This window comes from Paramisgurnus dabryanus, chromosome 7 (assembly GCF_030506205.2).
Source record: "Paramisgurnus dabryanus chromosome 7, PD_genome_1.1, whole genome shotgun sequence".
Lineage (NCBI taxonomy): Eukaryota > Metazoa > Chordata > Actinopteri > Cypriniformes > Cobitidae > Paramisgurnus > Paramisgurnus dabryanus.
Window position 1 is genome coordinate 32,142,181 of NC_133343.1, and position 13,602 is coordinate 32,155,782.

The 13,602-nt window shown below is 35.6% G+C and overlaps 1 protein-coding gene across 5 annotated transcripts in view; it reads left to right on the forward strand.

Moving 5' to 3' along the window:
- slc38a3b (solute carrier family 38 member 3b) overlaps nt 1–13,602 on the forward strand; it is a 30,870-nt gene that overhangs the window by 7,308 nt on the left and 9,960 nt on the right. For 2 of the 5 annotated variants that reach the window (XM_065279569.2, XM_065279567.2), the window contains exons 2-8: nt 4,753–4,907; nt 6,210–6,230; nt 6,353–6,434; nt 6,595–6,710; nt 11,158–11,231; nt 11,329–11,421; nt 12,308–12,389. In XM_065279569.2, coding sequence (XP_065135641.2) covers nt 4,804–4,907; nt 6,210–6,230; nt 6,353–6,434; nt 6,595–6,710; nt 11,158–11,231; nt 11,329–11,421; nt 12,308–12,389 — 572 coding nt within the window. In that variant the 5' untranslated portion in view covers nt 4,753–4,803. Of the gene's footprint in view, nt 1–2,358; nt 2,556–4,752; nt 4,908–5,800; nt 5,863–6,209; nt 6,231–6,352; nt 6,435–6,594; nt 6,711–11,157; nt 11,232–11,328; nt 11,422–12,307; nt 12,390–13,602 lie in introns of those variants that run through there. The other 3 variants (XM_065279568.2, XM_073815241.1, XM_065279570.2) reach the window with 3 other exon arrangements.

Sequence of the window (13,602 nt, forward strand, 5' to 3'; positions counted from 1 at the left end):
TCAACACAAGTTCACTGTGTTTAATGATCTGTATCTTTTCACTGTGCAGCACTGATGGAAACCTTTAGTAGCTTTTGTAGCCAAGACTTTAAGGTTTGTGCCTATACAAACTGGAATTTAATCACAAACCTGCCTTTAAGAAATATTTACAAGAGTAAGATACAATTGGCTCTGATCTCTCCCCTATGTGTAGTTTAGATTGCAGTGGCTTGTAAAGCTGACAGAGATGTCTACAAATAATACTCTTCAATATGTCACGCATCCTTTCACCCTCTTGAAATGCAATACCGTGGTACAATGATGATGTCAGATTGTACCTTTGATGCATACAATGGTACAAAATGATTACCGTATTCATACATGCTTCTAAGTACTTATGCCAATCCACAGAATTACAATGTTAAAAATGTAATAATCTAATGGTATTATTTGCTAGTATAGATGTTTTTCGAAAGAAAGCATTGAACCTCTAAATATCAAAAGTTGCAGTTTGTGTTGTCAAATTCAGAATGACAAAATAATTTTATAGAAATCATTGTTTTGCAATGGTGTAGTGTGAGTGTGTTAGTGTGCCAGATGGCCTTTTGGGACAGTCTGGGTACGAGAGATCAGGGTAAAAATTAAAGCCTAGTTAATCGGCAAGGTAACGTGTGTTATAGAAACATAAAGCAAGAAATTTGAATGATTGTGAAATGTTGTAACGTCAGTTCAGGAAAAGATGATAAGTAATTGTTTGGTCACTTTGAACGCAAATGTGCCGGAACAACTAATCAATAGTTCACTTGTTAGTTCATTGAACATGTCAGCATGTGGAGACACACGTCAGAAATGTTTTTCTGTGAACTTCATCGTTGTGAAATTGGCTGAACCAATGAAAAGCTGCGTTGACTGAACGTGAGTAAACAATGATTTACAGTAAACTAACCTGTACACCAGATACTGTTCCTCAAACTTTGTCCACTGAGTTAGATGTTTCTGGATTTGTCTGGACAGATAAGAGATCACTGACCTGACATTCAAGGCCAGGGATGAGGATAGGATTGTGAAGGCCACAAGGTTTGTCTGGTTTAAATGAGAAAAATCCTGCTGTGTGATCCCGCAGGTCCAGAGGTCTTCATGTGGTGATGAGCTGCAAGAGAGGTCTCCTATAAACTATGTTGTTGTTTATTTTAATATCAGCACTAGTTAATTAAATCAGCATTTAATGTGGGTAATATCAAGATTTGTTCCAATATGAGACTGTATACTATAAAAATACTAGGGTACAACAGTGATATCGGTACAATGTAATGCATAAAAGGTCCGTCTTTTTACCATCACAAGGCTTTTGAAACAAGTGTCAGATGATGAGAATGTATTGCCAGGATCTTCATACAGGACATTGTTGTAAAATGATGGACATATTTATATCCAGGGTTCCCACGGGTCCTTGAAATCCTAGAAAGTTTGTGAATCTGGGGGAAAAAAGTCAAGGCCCTGGGTAGTTTTTGAAAATATACATACATAGATACAGGTCATTGAAAGTGCTTGAATCTATTTTATGCGAGAAGTTTTCTGAAAAAAAAAATCGATATTATTCCGTGTGTATGTTAAGAACTGTAACTGTTGTTCCCTGAGAAGGGAACGAGACGCTGCACCTCCCTTGCCATACTTCCTGCGTCCCTGTAACGCCGTCTTTGGCGATATTTCAGATAGTGATATACTTCCTGACTCCCTCGTCACCCTGTCTTTGTCATTACGCCTCATCGTTGGTTGAATTTGATATACACATTCAGACGCACTTACCCCTGGATGCGTCTCCAAAGTGTCACCGTAGTGACGCAGCGCGAGTTCCCTCGAAAGGGAACTGTAACAATGTATCTTAAAAGGTAACACGATGTAACCTTGCTCTCACTTGAAATATGTCCCCACATTTACTCCTTGAATTTGAAGTTAACTAAGGTGTGGGAAACCTGTATATCGTGATCGATCTTAAAGATGTCCACGGTCCATTTAATCATATAGATTGTGCGTGGTCACATCAAAGTATCAAATGACTAACTGTGGTTACCTCATTTTTAAAATATTTTATTTCTCTTATACATATTTTGTATTGCTCGGTTTGTAATCAAGTAAAAAATCATGATTCTGGCGTAAACGTGCTTAACCTCAAAATAGTCCAGAGCTGAGTCATATTTACACTGCTGTACTAAAGGGAACATCTAAACATGGTCAGGTCGGCTAAAGTGCCAGCCATACCACACTAGCAGGCACGGACTTCTGGGACGGAGCGTGCCAACCAATCCGATCGTAGGTTGTCCGTCCTCTGCTATTTGCATCCAGAGCCCAAATGTTTTGGAGCAACATGGAACAAAGTGACCAGGTCAACCGTCTGCAGTGTAAATAAAGATCCAGACCACAAAGCATTTGCACTGATGTGAGAAATAAGCATTTGACTTGAAAAATTATGTGCCTTTAAACAGAGAGCCAGCTTAGATTGTAGGATAGTGAGATCTAAATGCTTTGAAGACGATGAATTGTTTGTGGGTTGTAGATGATCACCTGCTCCTGTGAAAGTGAGTACAAAGCTGTTGATAATGCACTAAACTGTTGCATGAACATTCAAGGACACAGATTGTGTGAAACACCTGCAGAGAGAATCAAACAGATGTTCTTAATATTGCGCTTTACACTTTAGTTGCTTCCCGTGTCCAAAATCATATACTGTGACAATATGTACTGAATTAATAAAAGAACCTACTTATTCATATTCACCATTAAACAGTATGTTATGGTATGCGTATAGTATAGCTATGTTTTCATGGACCTGCATGGTTGTTTATGGGTAAGGAACTAAAACTGTCAGGTACCTTTAATCATGAGTAATGGTACCTAAGAGCCAGTCTTTTTGTTTTATTCACTTTTTGAATGTGGCATCTTTTCAGCTTTTGTTGTACGAGATAGAAAATGTCCATATGAATAATACTGAGATATCTCAATGAAGCAGTTGAAGTATTAAAGTGTTAAACGTGGTAAACAAGCCTTTTTTTTAAAGTGGAGTGTCTCTTTAAGTAGGCTTGCAGGATATATTGAAATTATTGGTTTATCGCAAATGTGCATACTTCAGAACTTTACATATAGCCAAAGTTTTGGGTTGATGCAGAAAGCAGAGACTGGTGAGGCAAACAGTCATGCTTTTTTCCCAGAAACATATGTATATATGTATATATTTTAATAAAAAAGGTTTTTATTTGATTTTACAAACTTAAAGCATTATCATAAAACTTATTTCCCCAATTATCGTATAGCCCTATTTTTAAGTAGGGCTAAAACTTACAATTATTTTCATAATTGATTGATTGGATAATTATTTTTAATTAATCGACTAATCTGATAAAAACTTAAATGTCGACCAATTTAGATTTTTCACTTATAGCTCAATAAGGCTAGGAGTGTACTTTTAAAAGTGCAAAAGAGTTTTACTAATATAATATTTTTTATTTTGATATTTAAGCCTTTTGTGCAGTTTTTAAAACAACTTTAAATGTCAAAATATAAATAAACAAAACATAATGTAATTTTTAGGGATGTGCTGGTGAGGAAATTAATAACTCATTTTAATTTTCAACTTGATGAGCATATTATTTCATTATTAACAAAATAAACATGTCCACTGTCCAAAACGGCATGTCACGTCACGGGCCAACTAATGGATAATAAAATTAGATTTTATCTATTAGTTGTTGCAACCCTAGTTTTTAAGCATGCCGTATTCATTATGCAGAATAATTTTGCCTACTATATATATACTATTGAAGTTAGTGATTTGAGACGTCTAGTTTCCATCAACTCATGAAGTAGTCAGTAACACTAGATTAACCTTCACCTGCTCTCATTCATCTCTACAGACCAACCTGCATTGCTTTTAAAAAATGTTGATGCACGCTTAGTGCTTGTGTTTTGTGTGAGCGGCCAGTCCGTAGCGAATGTATTCTCCCCATCTCATTCACTGAATCTTTTCCCACATTGTCTGACGGTCTGAAATGGCTTTTCCATGTCTGGCAAAAAGACTAAATGGCCTGTGAATTCTGTATTCAACTTGCAAGTACCTCCCAGACTCCAAGCTAAATTAATCAGCACAAACACATCTTTATAAACCTTTAGATGGCAAAACCGGTTTCTTCACTGGGTGACACGACATTTAGAGCTGTTAGCGTTGCCAGAAACGTGTGCCTTTCATTTACTGCCACAGGACTCCCTGACTCATATTGAAATTCAGACCCCATTGTCCCTTGGATACCACAGGGCTACGGTTTACAATGCCTGATGGGTTATAACTCATAAAGTCATAATTGAACAAAACCTCAGTATGTATAACATGTAAGTGATACGGTAACACTTTTATTTAACATTTAATATAAGGTCTTGGTTAAAGATCAGAAGTCCAGTTGCTAAATCACTTTTCTTGAGTTGAATTTTTACGTAGGGACATTTCTTGACCTTCAGAGGTTTGATTTGAGTGATTTATGTGAGTCAGGTAAATAATGATTTGAGGATGAATCAGGAATGCATTATTCACACCCTTAAACATCTCCATATGGACCTTGGTATTTGCTATGTAAATACCGTGGTGGACAATTCAAAGTTTATTGACACGCGATACCATCACTGAAGCATGGTCGAGTTTCAACTTGATCGCACCTTTACAGCATATAAAAAGCACTGTTAAGAAACACAGTTATAGTTATTCTCCTAAATCTTTCTCTTTTTCAGACATTTGTTATTGGAGGTCTGGTTACAACACACAGAACTGAGATATCCATCATGGAACCTTCAAGGTCAGAAACGAACATCCTTCCCAACGGAATAGATCATGAACTGGGAGAGGAAATGTATGTGCCGATGAAGACTATGATGGAGGAAGACCAGTAAGTATTTCTTCATCACATTCATTATTTAGCTCATTTAGGTTTGAATGCACAGGACACTTAAACCAGCGGTTTTGAACTGGCTTTGTATGGATGTATTTGATTATATGATATTATATATATATATATATTGTATTTGAGTGGCAACAACACAGTTGCAAAATGTGGTAGCTTATTTTCATCGTTCTTAAACAGCATTAGCCATATTACCCAGTTATTTGCACCATGTTATAAAGTTTGAAAGAATGAACAACAAAAGATGTAAAATTGTTAACTCTTTTAATTGTGCTATTCTAACTGCGATACTTTAAAGCGATACTCCAGCCAAATATCAAAATTACCCCATGATGTAGTCACCCTCAAGTAATGCGAGATACACGTTCATCATCTTTCAGACGAACACATTTGGAGTTATTTTATTATGTCCTTGCTTTTCCAAGCTTATGAGAACGGGGATCAGGGAACAACTTCTGACTTCGAAGCCAAAAAATGTGCATTCATCCCTCACAGAAGTAATCCACACGGCTCCAAGGGGTTAATAAAGGTCTTTTGCGGTTAATCAATGCGATTTTGTAAGAAACATATCCAGATTTCAACCTTTATAGACTGTAATAACTAGCTTCCGGTAATGACGCCATCTTGGACTCACAAGGTTTAGCGTAATGAGCGTAGGTTGGCATGGGTACATTGCGCAGCTGCTTTCCTCATTTATGGGAAGCTAGTTTTTATAGTTTATAAAGTTTAAAATATGCACATTTTTCTAACAAAATCGCACTGATTATGCGCAGAAGACCTTTATTAACCCCTCGGAGCCTTGTGGATTACCTCTGGGAAAGATGGATGCACTTTTTGGGGTTTTGCAGTCCCTAATCCCTGTTTTCTTTCATTATAAGATTGGAAAAGCACCAAATGTGTTCGTCTGAAAGATGATGGATGTATCTCGGATTGCTCGAGGGTGAGTAAATCATGGAGTAATTTTGGAGTATCCCTTTAATCTAAATTGTGTTGTATTATTTGCAGCATCAGCATTGTTAACTAATGCTAATCAGACCTGTGAGCCGGTTTTGGGTCATAACCCATTTGATAAAAACTTTTATATGTGTGATCTTTTAACATTACTTTATTTGTAACGTGTGATTGTATAATATCTCTATTTACCCATTTAAAATGAGTAATGTCAGTATGCATATTAATGTATTTTTGGCATGAAGTGTTAATGTATTGCTATGTTTAAGTGCATGTGTTACCTTGTTGTTTTTTTGCTCGGTGATTGACCCATACCCACTGTCTATCAACTTTCAGAAATGATACTCAAAACAGCAGGTATGTCAATAACCGAAAACCAATGGCATTACTAACTAAAGTTAGTTAGTTCAAATGAGTTGATGCCACCTGCAAGATCATTTTCAACTTCATTTAAGTATCCATAACCGTCTTTCTAATAGATTTGAGGATCCTGATGGTCTGCTGGCTGAGAACGTCGAGTTTATTCCCAGCGGTGCAAGCAAGAAGCCGCGCTTCACAGACGTAAGTATGCGTTGCGTTTATAATAATGTTTCAAGGGACCGCTAGAGCAAAATCAGGCCTGGGGTACACAAATCTGCTTTATTATCAGATTATTAATAGCACATAGACACTTTTATTTAATCTTTTATTTTGGTTGCTCATGGATCTCATTTTCTTTTAGTTTGAAGGGAAGACCTCCTTTGGCATGTCAGTCTTCAATTTGGGAAATGCCATTATGGGCAGTGGGATTTTGGGATTGGCGTACGCCATGGCCAATACTGGCATTCTGCTCTTCTTGTAAGTAAAAACCTTCCTAACCTTTTTGAAGGTCTACGTTTACATAGTTTTTTACATGCAAGTACATAAGTTGCTAACGGTAGAATCACGCCGGGCGTAAGCGTTAGCGCTTCTCATTTACTTGTAATGGGTGATGTCATGCATTGCCGAAATGAATTGTGGATCGGCCTACGACACGTCACTTCGGTTGCTCATGGCAGAAGTTGAACATTTCTTAACTTTTCAAGCACCAACGCGTGCATTAGCCAATCAGATCGCCTTATGCAATAACCTAGTGCAGAGCCAGCCAATTACATTTATGCAAGACCATGCGGCCACTGTGACTGGCTGTTGGCCATGCTTTAGACACACCCTCCTTCAAACGTTACCGCCTATACCTCGTGTGAATATAAAGTTAGGACTAGGGCTGCATAACGATTAATCGTTTGCATAACAATTAATCAACTAATCGTTTGCAGAATACATTTTTTTTATTGATATCATATATGTTTGTGTACAGTGTATAATAATTATGTATATATAAATACACACACACACACACACACACACACACACACACACACACACACACACACACACACACACACACACATTATGTGTCATTTTAAATTTTTTTAAAATATTTATTATATATATTTATAATTATATATAATTATTTATATTTATTTATAATATAAATTATATATAAATATAAAAATGTATATACACATGTAAATATTTATGCACGTGTGTGTATTTAGATATACATAATTATTATACATAGTACACACGCATATATGATGTAAACAAAAACTTTGATTCTGCATACGATTAGTTGCGATTAATCATTATCCGGTATGAGCCGGTTTCAAGGTATACAGAGGTTTTAAACAGTTGAGGTTTCAAAACCACTAACATTTTCTCTAATACCGTTTGCAAGGTATAAGTAAAAAAAAATATAATTTAAAGGCTTTTATTTTCACCTAGCATACATGTTGTTTGTTGCTTAAAAATAAAATGTATTATGTCCAGTTAAAAAGTTGTTGTTTGTATACGTCTGAAAATAACACATTTTAGTGTTGCAATGGCAAAACCGCAATACTGTGAAACCGTGGTATTTTTGCTTAAGGTTATTATACCGCCAAAATCTCATACTGGCCCACGTCTAATCATTATGCAGCCCTACTTAGTACAACATTGGTTTACATTTCATTAGATTTATATCTAGGCATTAAAGAGACCATTTTTATCCGAAGAACCTTATAAATGTAAGGAAAACCTTATTTCATACAGGTACCTCTTGCAGATAGTTTCCAAGCATCTAACTTGAACTTTAGAAATGGTTTGTGTCATGAATAACATTTGTCAAAGACTATAGGAAGAACGTCTAGTATGTAAGTTTGTGTCTACAATAGCATCAGGGCACCTGTTTAATGTTTACTTCACTCCTCATAAAACTTTCCACTTGTTGGCTCCACCCATCTCGCTTATTTATGGCCCCAACCCGAACAGACCACGCCCCCTCAGTTCTCCGAACACATCCTTCTCTTGAAGTTCAGTCCGTCCCCCGTCCAAATATAGTTGTCATATTTGGTTTCCTGTCTTGGGGAGAGCGAACAGAAGTCTGGGGCTCCTGGACTACTCGCTCAGGTCACAGGGAATTAAATACTACAGCTCGGATTACTTCAGAGTCCTTAACTATTTTCTCCAAAGATAGTCTAGTAGTGCAGCCTACTTTCCTAGTTATATACATATATAGGCCATGGAAAGAAAATAATTAAAAAGCAAGCAAATGAACAAAAGAAGACATTTGTGTTAATGACACTTGACGATCTCCTCCTCACACATTTACAATGCAAATTCTCATCACACTTAGATGTGTTGAATACAAAGAGATCACTTCTCATCCTTAATCCTAAATCACTGAGCAGCTGGCACGTCATCTTATTTAAATACAGTCAATCCAGAGCTTCTTTCATGCCCGTTGTGAATTGCTTGTCATTTATCACACACTTGTCACTCATTTCAGAGATCGTCCACCACCTGGGGTCAAGTGGCTTATTAGACCGAACCAAAAGATGGGATCACCATTATGTAGCTAAACGCCCAAAGCCTTTAAGCAGATGTGTCGTTGTCAGTGTTTGCAAAATTTCACATCCAGATCTTTTGTCAGATGACCCATGTGAACTGTTGACCTAGAGGCCGTTTACACCTGGTATTAAGATGCGTTTTGGTCAATCAGATCACAAGTGGGCATTCATGTTTATACCTGGTATTTTAATCTCTTTTGTCCACTTTCACCCGCTTTTGTCCTGATTACTTTGAGGAAATGATCTGAGCGGGAGACATGACGAGTTTAAATTGACGCACATGTATATGTCAGAGTCTGCAACATGTGTTGTTATTTCAGCAATTGGCGATATTTCAGACTGATATCTGCCGAAACCGATAGTTTGGTGTGTATATTTACTTGCATAAACAAAATTCTGAAGATATAATTTTCTGAATGTTATTCATTCTTATAATGACCCTTAATATTGAACATTAAACTAGTGATGTTTCTTAAATTTATTGCATTTTTCTGTTCTCTTTTGATTGACAGGATATATCGGCCATGACTATTGGCTGTTTTTTAAAGCTCCCATAACACAAAATGTTTCTGCGTATCTGATCTTAATCTGGAGTATCTATAGAGTAGTATTATATCCTTCATATCTCAGAAGAGTCTTTAGTTTTGTCAGATTTGTAAAAGACAGATCAGCTTTACAGATTATTTCCGATAACGCACAAAAAACTTTGGAAGGAGGAGTTACGAGCTGCGGGAGGAGCGAGTCACGAGTTATGCAACACTTTATTCAACACTGACATAGGGCCGGTTTCCCGGACAGGGATTAGACTAGTCCTTGATTTAAACACTTTTAAGAGCTCTCCAAACTGAAAACAACTTGCACTGACATATCTTAAAATACATCAGTGCCGTTTGTTTTACCTCAAAATGCACACAGGTAATGTTTTTAGTAAGGCATGTTTGTTAAAACTAGTTATATTTCCTAATTAAACTAAGGCCTAATCCTGGATTAAGCTAATCCTGGTCTGGGAAACCGCCCCTAAATGTTCATATAATATGGATTCGTAATAAAAAAAAACTTTCCGAAACTTGTACGAACCCTGGCGAAGTGCATTTTGCACAGAAATACTCTGTAACACATCCAACTCACTTTTAGCATGAGAAAACAACTCTATAACTGTGTTTATAAGTCAGAATGCATGAAATACCGTGGAACCTCACCTTTAAACTTTCAGCCAATAACCAAAAGTATTAAAAATTGCTTTAAAGGTGATATAGAATGATTGAACGGGATATTTATCCTTGTTCTGTGATGTGACATGTAGACAAAAATGTTTTTGTTTGGGTCTGTAATGCCTTAGAAGCTTCCTAAAAACTTCTCTCAGATAGCTATATTAGGGAGGGGGATTTTAAACAAGTGGTTTTTCACCTATTTGGCTCCCCCTACTGGCTTAACTTGCAATCTCATTACTGATTGGTTGACTTTGCTGCCACTCTAAAAATGTAGCCAATTATTTTAAAGTGGAGGGGCAGTTAGATGCCTGTGATGTCATAAGCATCAGTTTTTCAGATTGGGCCGTTTTCTGGCTGACATTTCTAAAAGAGGAATTTCTATGAGACTGAGATGTTTAGCATGTCTAACAGTTTTTGTATGTTTGTGAATGCGGGTAGACTACCATTATTCAGCAAAGACAAGGTAAAAATTGTTTTTCATTCTCTGTCCCCTTTAATGGGCAGATACCGATTATTGGCCGATATATAGGTGCATCTCTAAAGTCAAGCGCTTTATTATTTTTTATTCAAATACACAATACGGTTATTTACATGCATTCTTAAATGGTAAAACAAGCTTTAAACAGGACATATCCTGAAAATCTGACTTTTTTCATGTATTTCATGCTATAATTGGGTTCCCAGTGCTTCTTTCAACCTAGAAAATGTGAAAAAGGTCAACCCAGTAACTTAGTTTGGTAAACCATTCTCTGCAAGCATGTAAAAAATAGCTCATTGAAATTTGGCTCCCCTTGTGATGTCAGAAGGGGATAATACCGCCCCTTAATCTGTACTATCCAACCACAGCACTGCCATTTAGTGCACTCATTTGCATGTTAAATGACACACCCAAAAACGGCACATTTTTGCTCACACCTACAAAGTGGCAATTTTAACATGTTATAATAAATTATATATGTTTTTTTTTTTTTTTTTGAGCTAAAACTTTACATACGTACTCTGGGGACACCAAAGTTTTATTTGACATCTTTAAAAGTTCCCTTTAATTGTGAATGTTATGCTTGGTCTATTAAAATAGTTAAGCACAGTATTTGTGTATTTCTGCAGGATGGTTTTAAATATAAAGTGATGATGACGATGGTGTTGTTGTTTGTTGTTGATCTTCAGGTTTCTCCTCACAGCTGTCGCTGGTCTCTCCTGTTACTCTATACATCTTCTGTTGAAGTGCTCCGGTATTGTGGGTGAGCTCTTTTGTGTTGCATGCTCAGCTGATTTATGAAAACTTGGCTTCAGTTGTGAGATTTGTCTCTTAATGTTTTAATGGCACTGATTTTCCAGGTATCCGCTCATACGAACAGTTGGGATTTAGGGCCTTTGGAATCACAGGGAAGATGGCGGCTGGAATCGCGATTACACTTCAAAACATCGGAGGTGAGGAAAACCAGATGTGACTTGTATGTGAAAATTAAAAATGTTATTATATATATATATATATATATATATATATATATATATATATATATATTATATATATATGTGTAATATATATATATATGTGTAATATGTATATATATGTATGTATGTATGTATATATATATATATATATATATATATATATATATATATATATATATATATGTATATATATATATATATATATATGTATATATATATATATATATATGTATATATATATATATATATATGTATATATATATATATATATATATATATATATATATATATATATATATATATATATATATATATATATATATTGTATATATATATATATATATATATATATATATATATGTATGTATATATATATATATATATATATATGTATATATATATATATATATATGTATATATATATATATATATATATATATATATGTATATATATATGTATATATGTATATATATATATGTATATATATATATGTATATATATAAATATATATGTATATATATGTATATGTATATAGATGTATATATTAGATGTATATATATATATGTATATATATGTATATATATAAAAAATTATAATTATATTATTATAAATATATAAAAAATTAAGTCTATTTATAATATACATTTTTTTATTATGCTAATACAAATGAGATTTAATAGATGCGCTTAATTGTAATAAGTTTGCAATGCAAAAAATGCAAAGGTGTGAAATAAAATGTCTGACTTTTTTAAACAAGAAACAATGCATTTGATATGTCCTTTGGTATTATTGCAAATTTAACAGGGTCTGCAAATTTGTCATCAATGTTTTCTTAGTTTATTTCTTTATATATTTCTACAGCCATGTCCAGTTACTGTTATATTGTCAAGTCCGAATTCCCGCTGGTCCTGCAGGCGTTTTTGAGAGCAGATCCCGACTCAGGGTAAGTCATGTGAATATCAGTGCAAAATACTGGGAATACTTTTATCCGGCATGCTTCTGTCCATTGGTCTGGACATGTGCATGGTCATTATCAGCTGACAACCTTCGACAGCAAATAACGTCAAGCTATCAGGGCCAAAGCTCCGACATGTCTACGTGACAGCAAGGGGAGGTGTTGTGGAAGTTTTTAACTGCGATTGGTCGGCTAATATGAGTGCTGGTGCCGATTGGCTGATGTGCTGTCTTTCCCACCACACCTCTGTCCTTGCGCGTGACAGCTGCTTTAAACAACAATCATGCTAATGCTTAACGTAGCTGATGTCACGAGCTTGTTTCCAGCAACTTTAAGATGCATGGTTTAAATGCTTTGACACTTAGCATTGTGTTACATGATAACATATTTTAAGTCTTTACCCTTTTGTCTGCTTATAAAATATGTTAAACATACTGTAGAAAAGATAGATAGCTGTTTATGAATAAGGGAAAGTTGCAAAACTTTTAGCATTTTCTTCAGTTTTTCAGAGAGTGTACAGGTTTTTAGTGGCATCTAGTGGTGAGTTTGCGAATTGAATCTCGATTTCGAAACGCAATGAGAAGCTACGTTAGCTGGCACGGGACAAGCATGTTGTCATTTGAGACAACATGGGGAAGAAACTCGCTCTGTAAAACGATTTGATCATTTAGGGCTACTGTAGAAACGTTGCGTCGACTTTCACGGCGACCCGCGGTGTATGTAGATAAAAACGGCTCATTCAAAGGTAATAAAAACAATAGAGTTCATTATGTAAGGTCTTTATACACCACTGATAATATAGTTATGGAAATGATATTGCATTTCTGCTACAAGATCCTGTTAAAAGTTACACAATGCACCTTTAAACCTACATCTGTCAACAACCAACCCAGTAAAATAATAACATGCATACAATAATACATGTGTCTATTTCTGGACCGTCTCTGTTGTTGTAATGACATGATGTCTTGTAAAATGCATGAATGATGTTCCCACATACAGTGACCTACATTTAGTAGGCAAAGCTTGGGCATGCCACCCCTCCCTGTCGGTGTCTGGAGATTAGGGACGAGGAGGGAGGTGCGGTGTGAGGGTCTGAAAATAGTGATTTCTCAAACAAGGTCCTTTCATATTGCACACCTTGTATTGGGGCAGGGTATCGGTTAGTATGACATGTTACAGCTCGACACGATATTAGTTG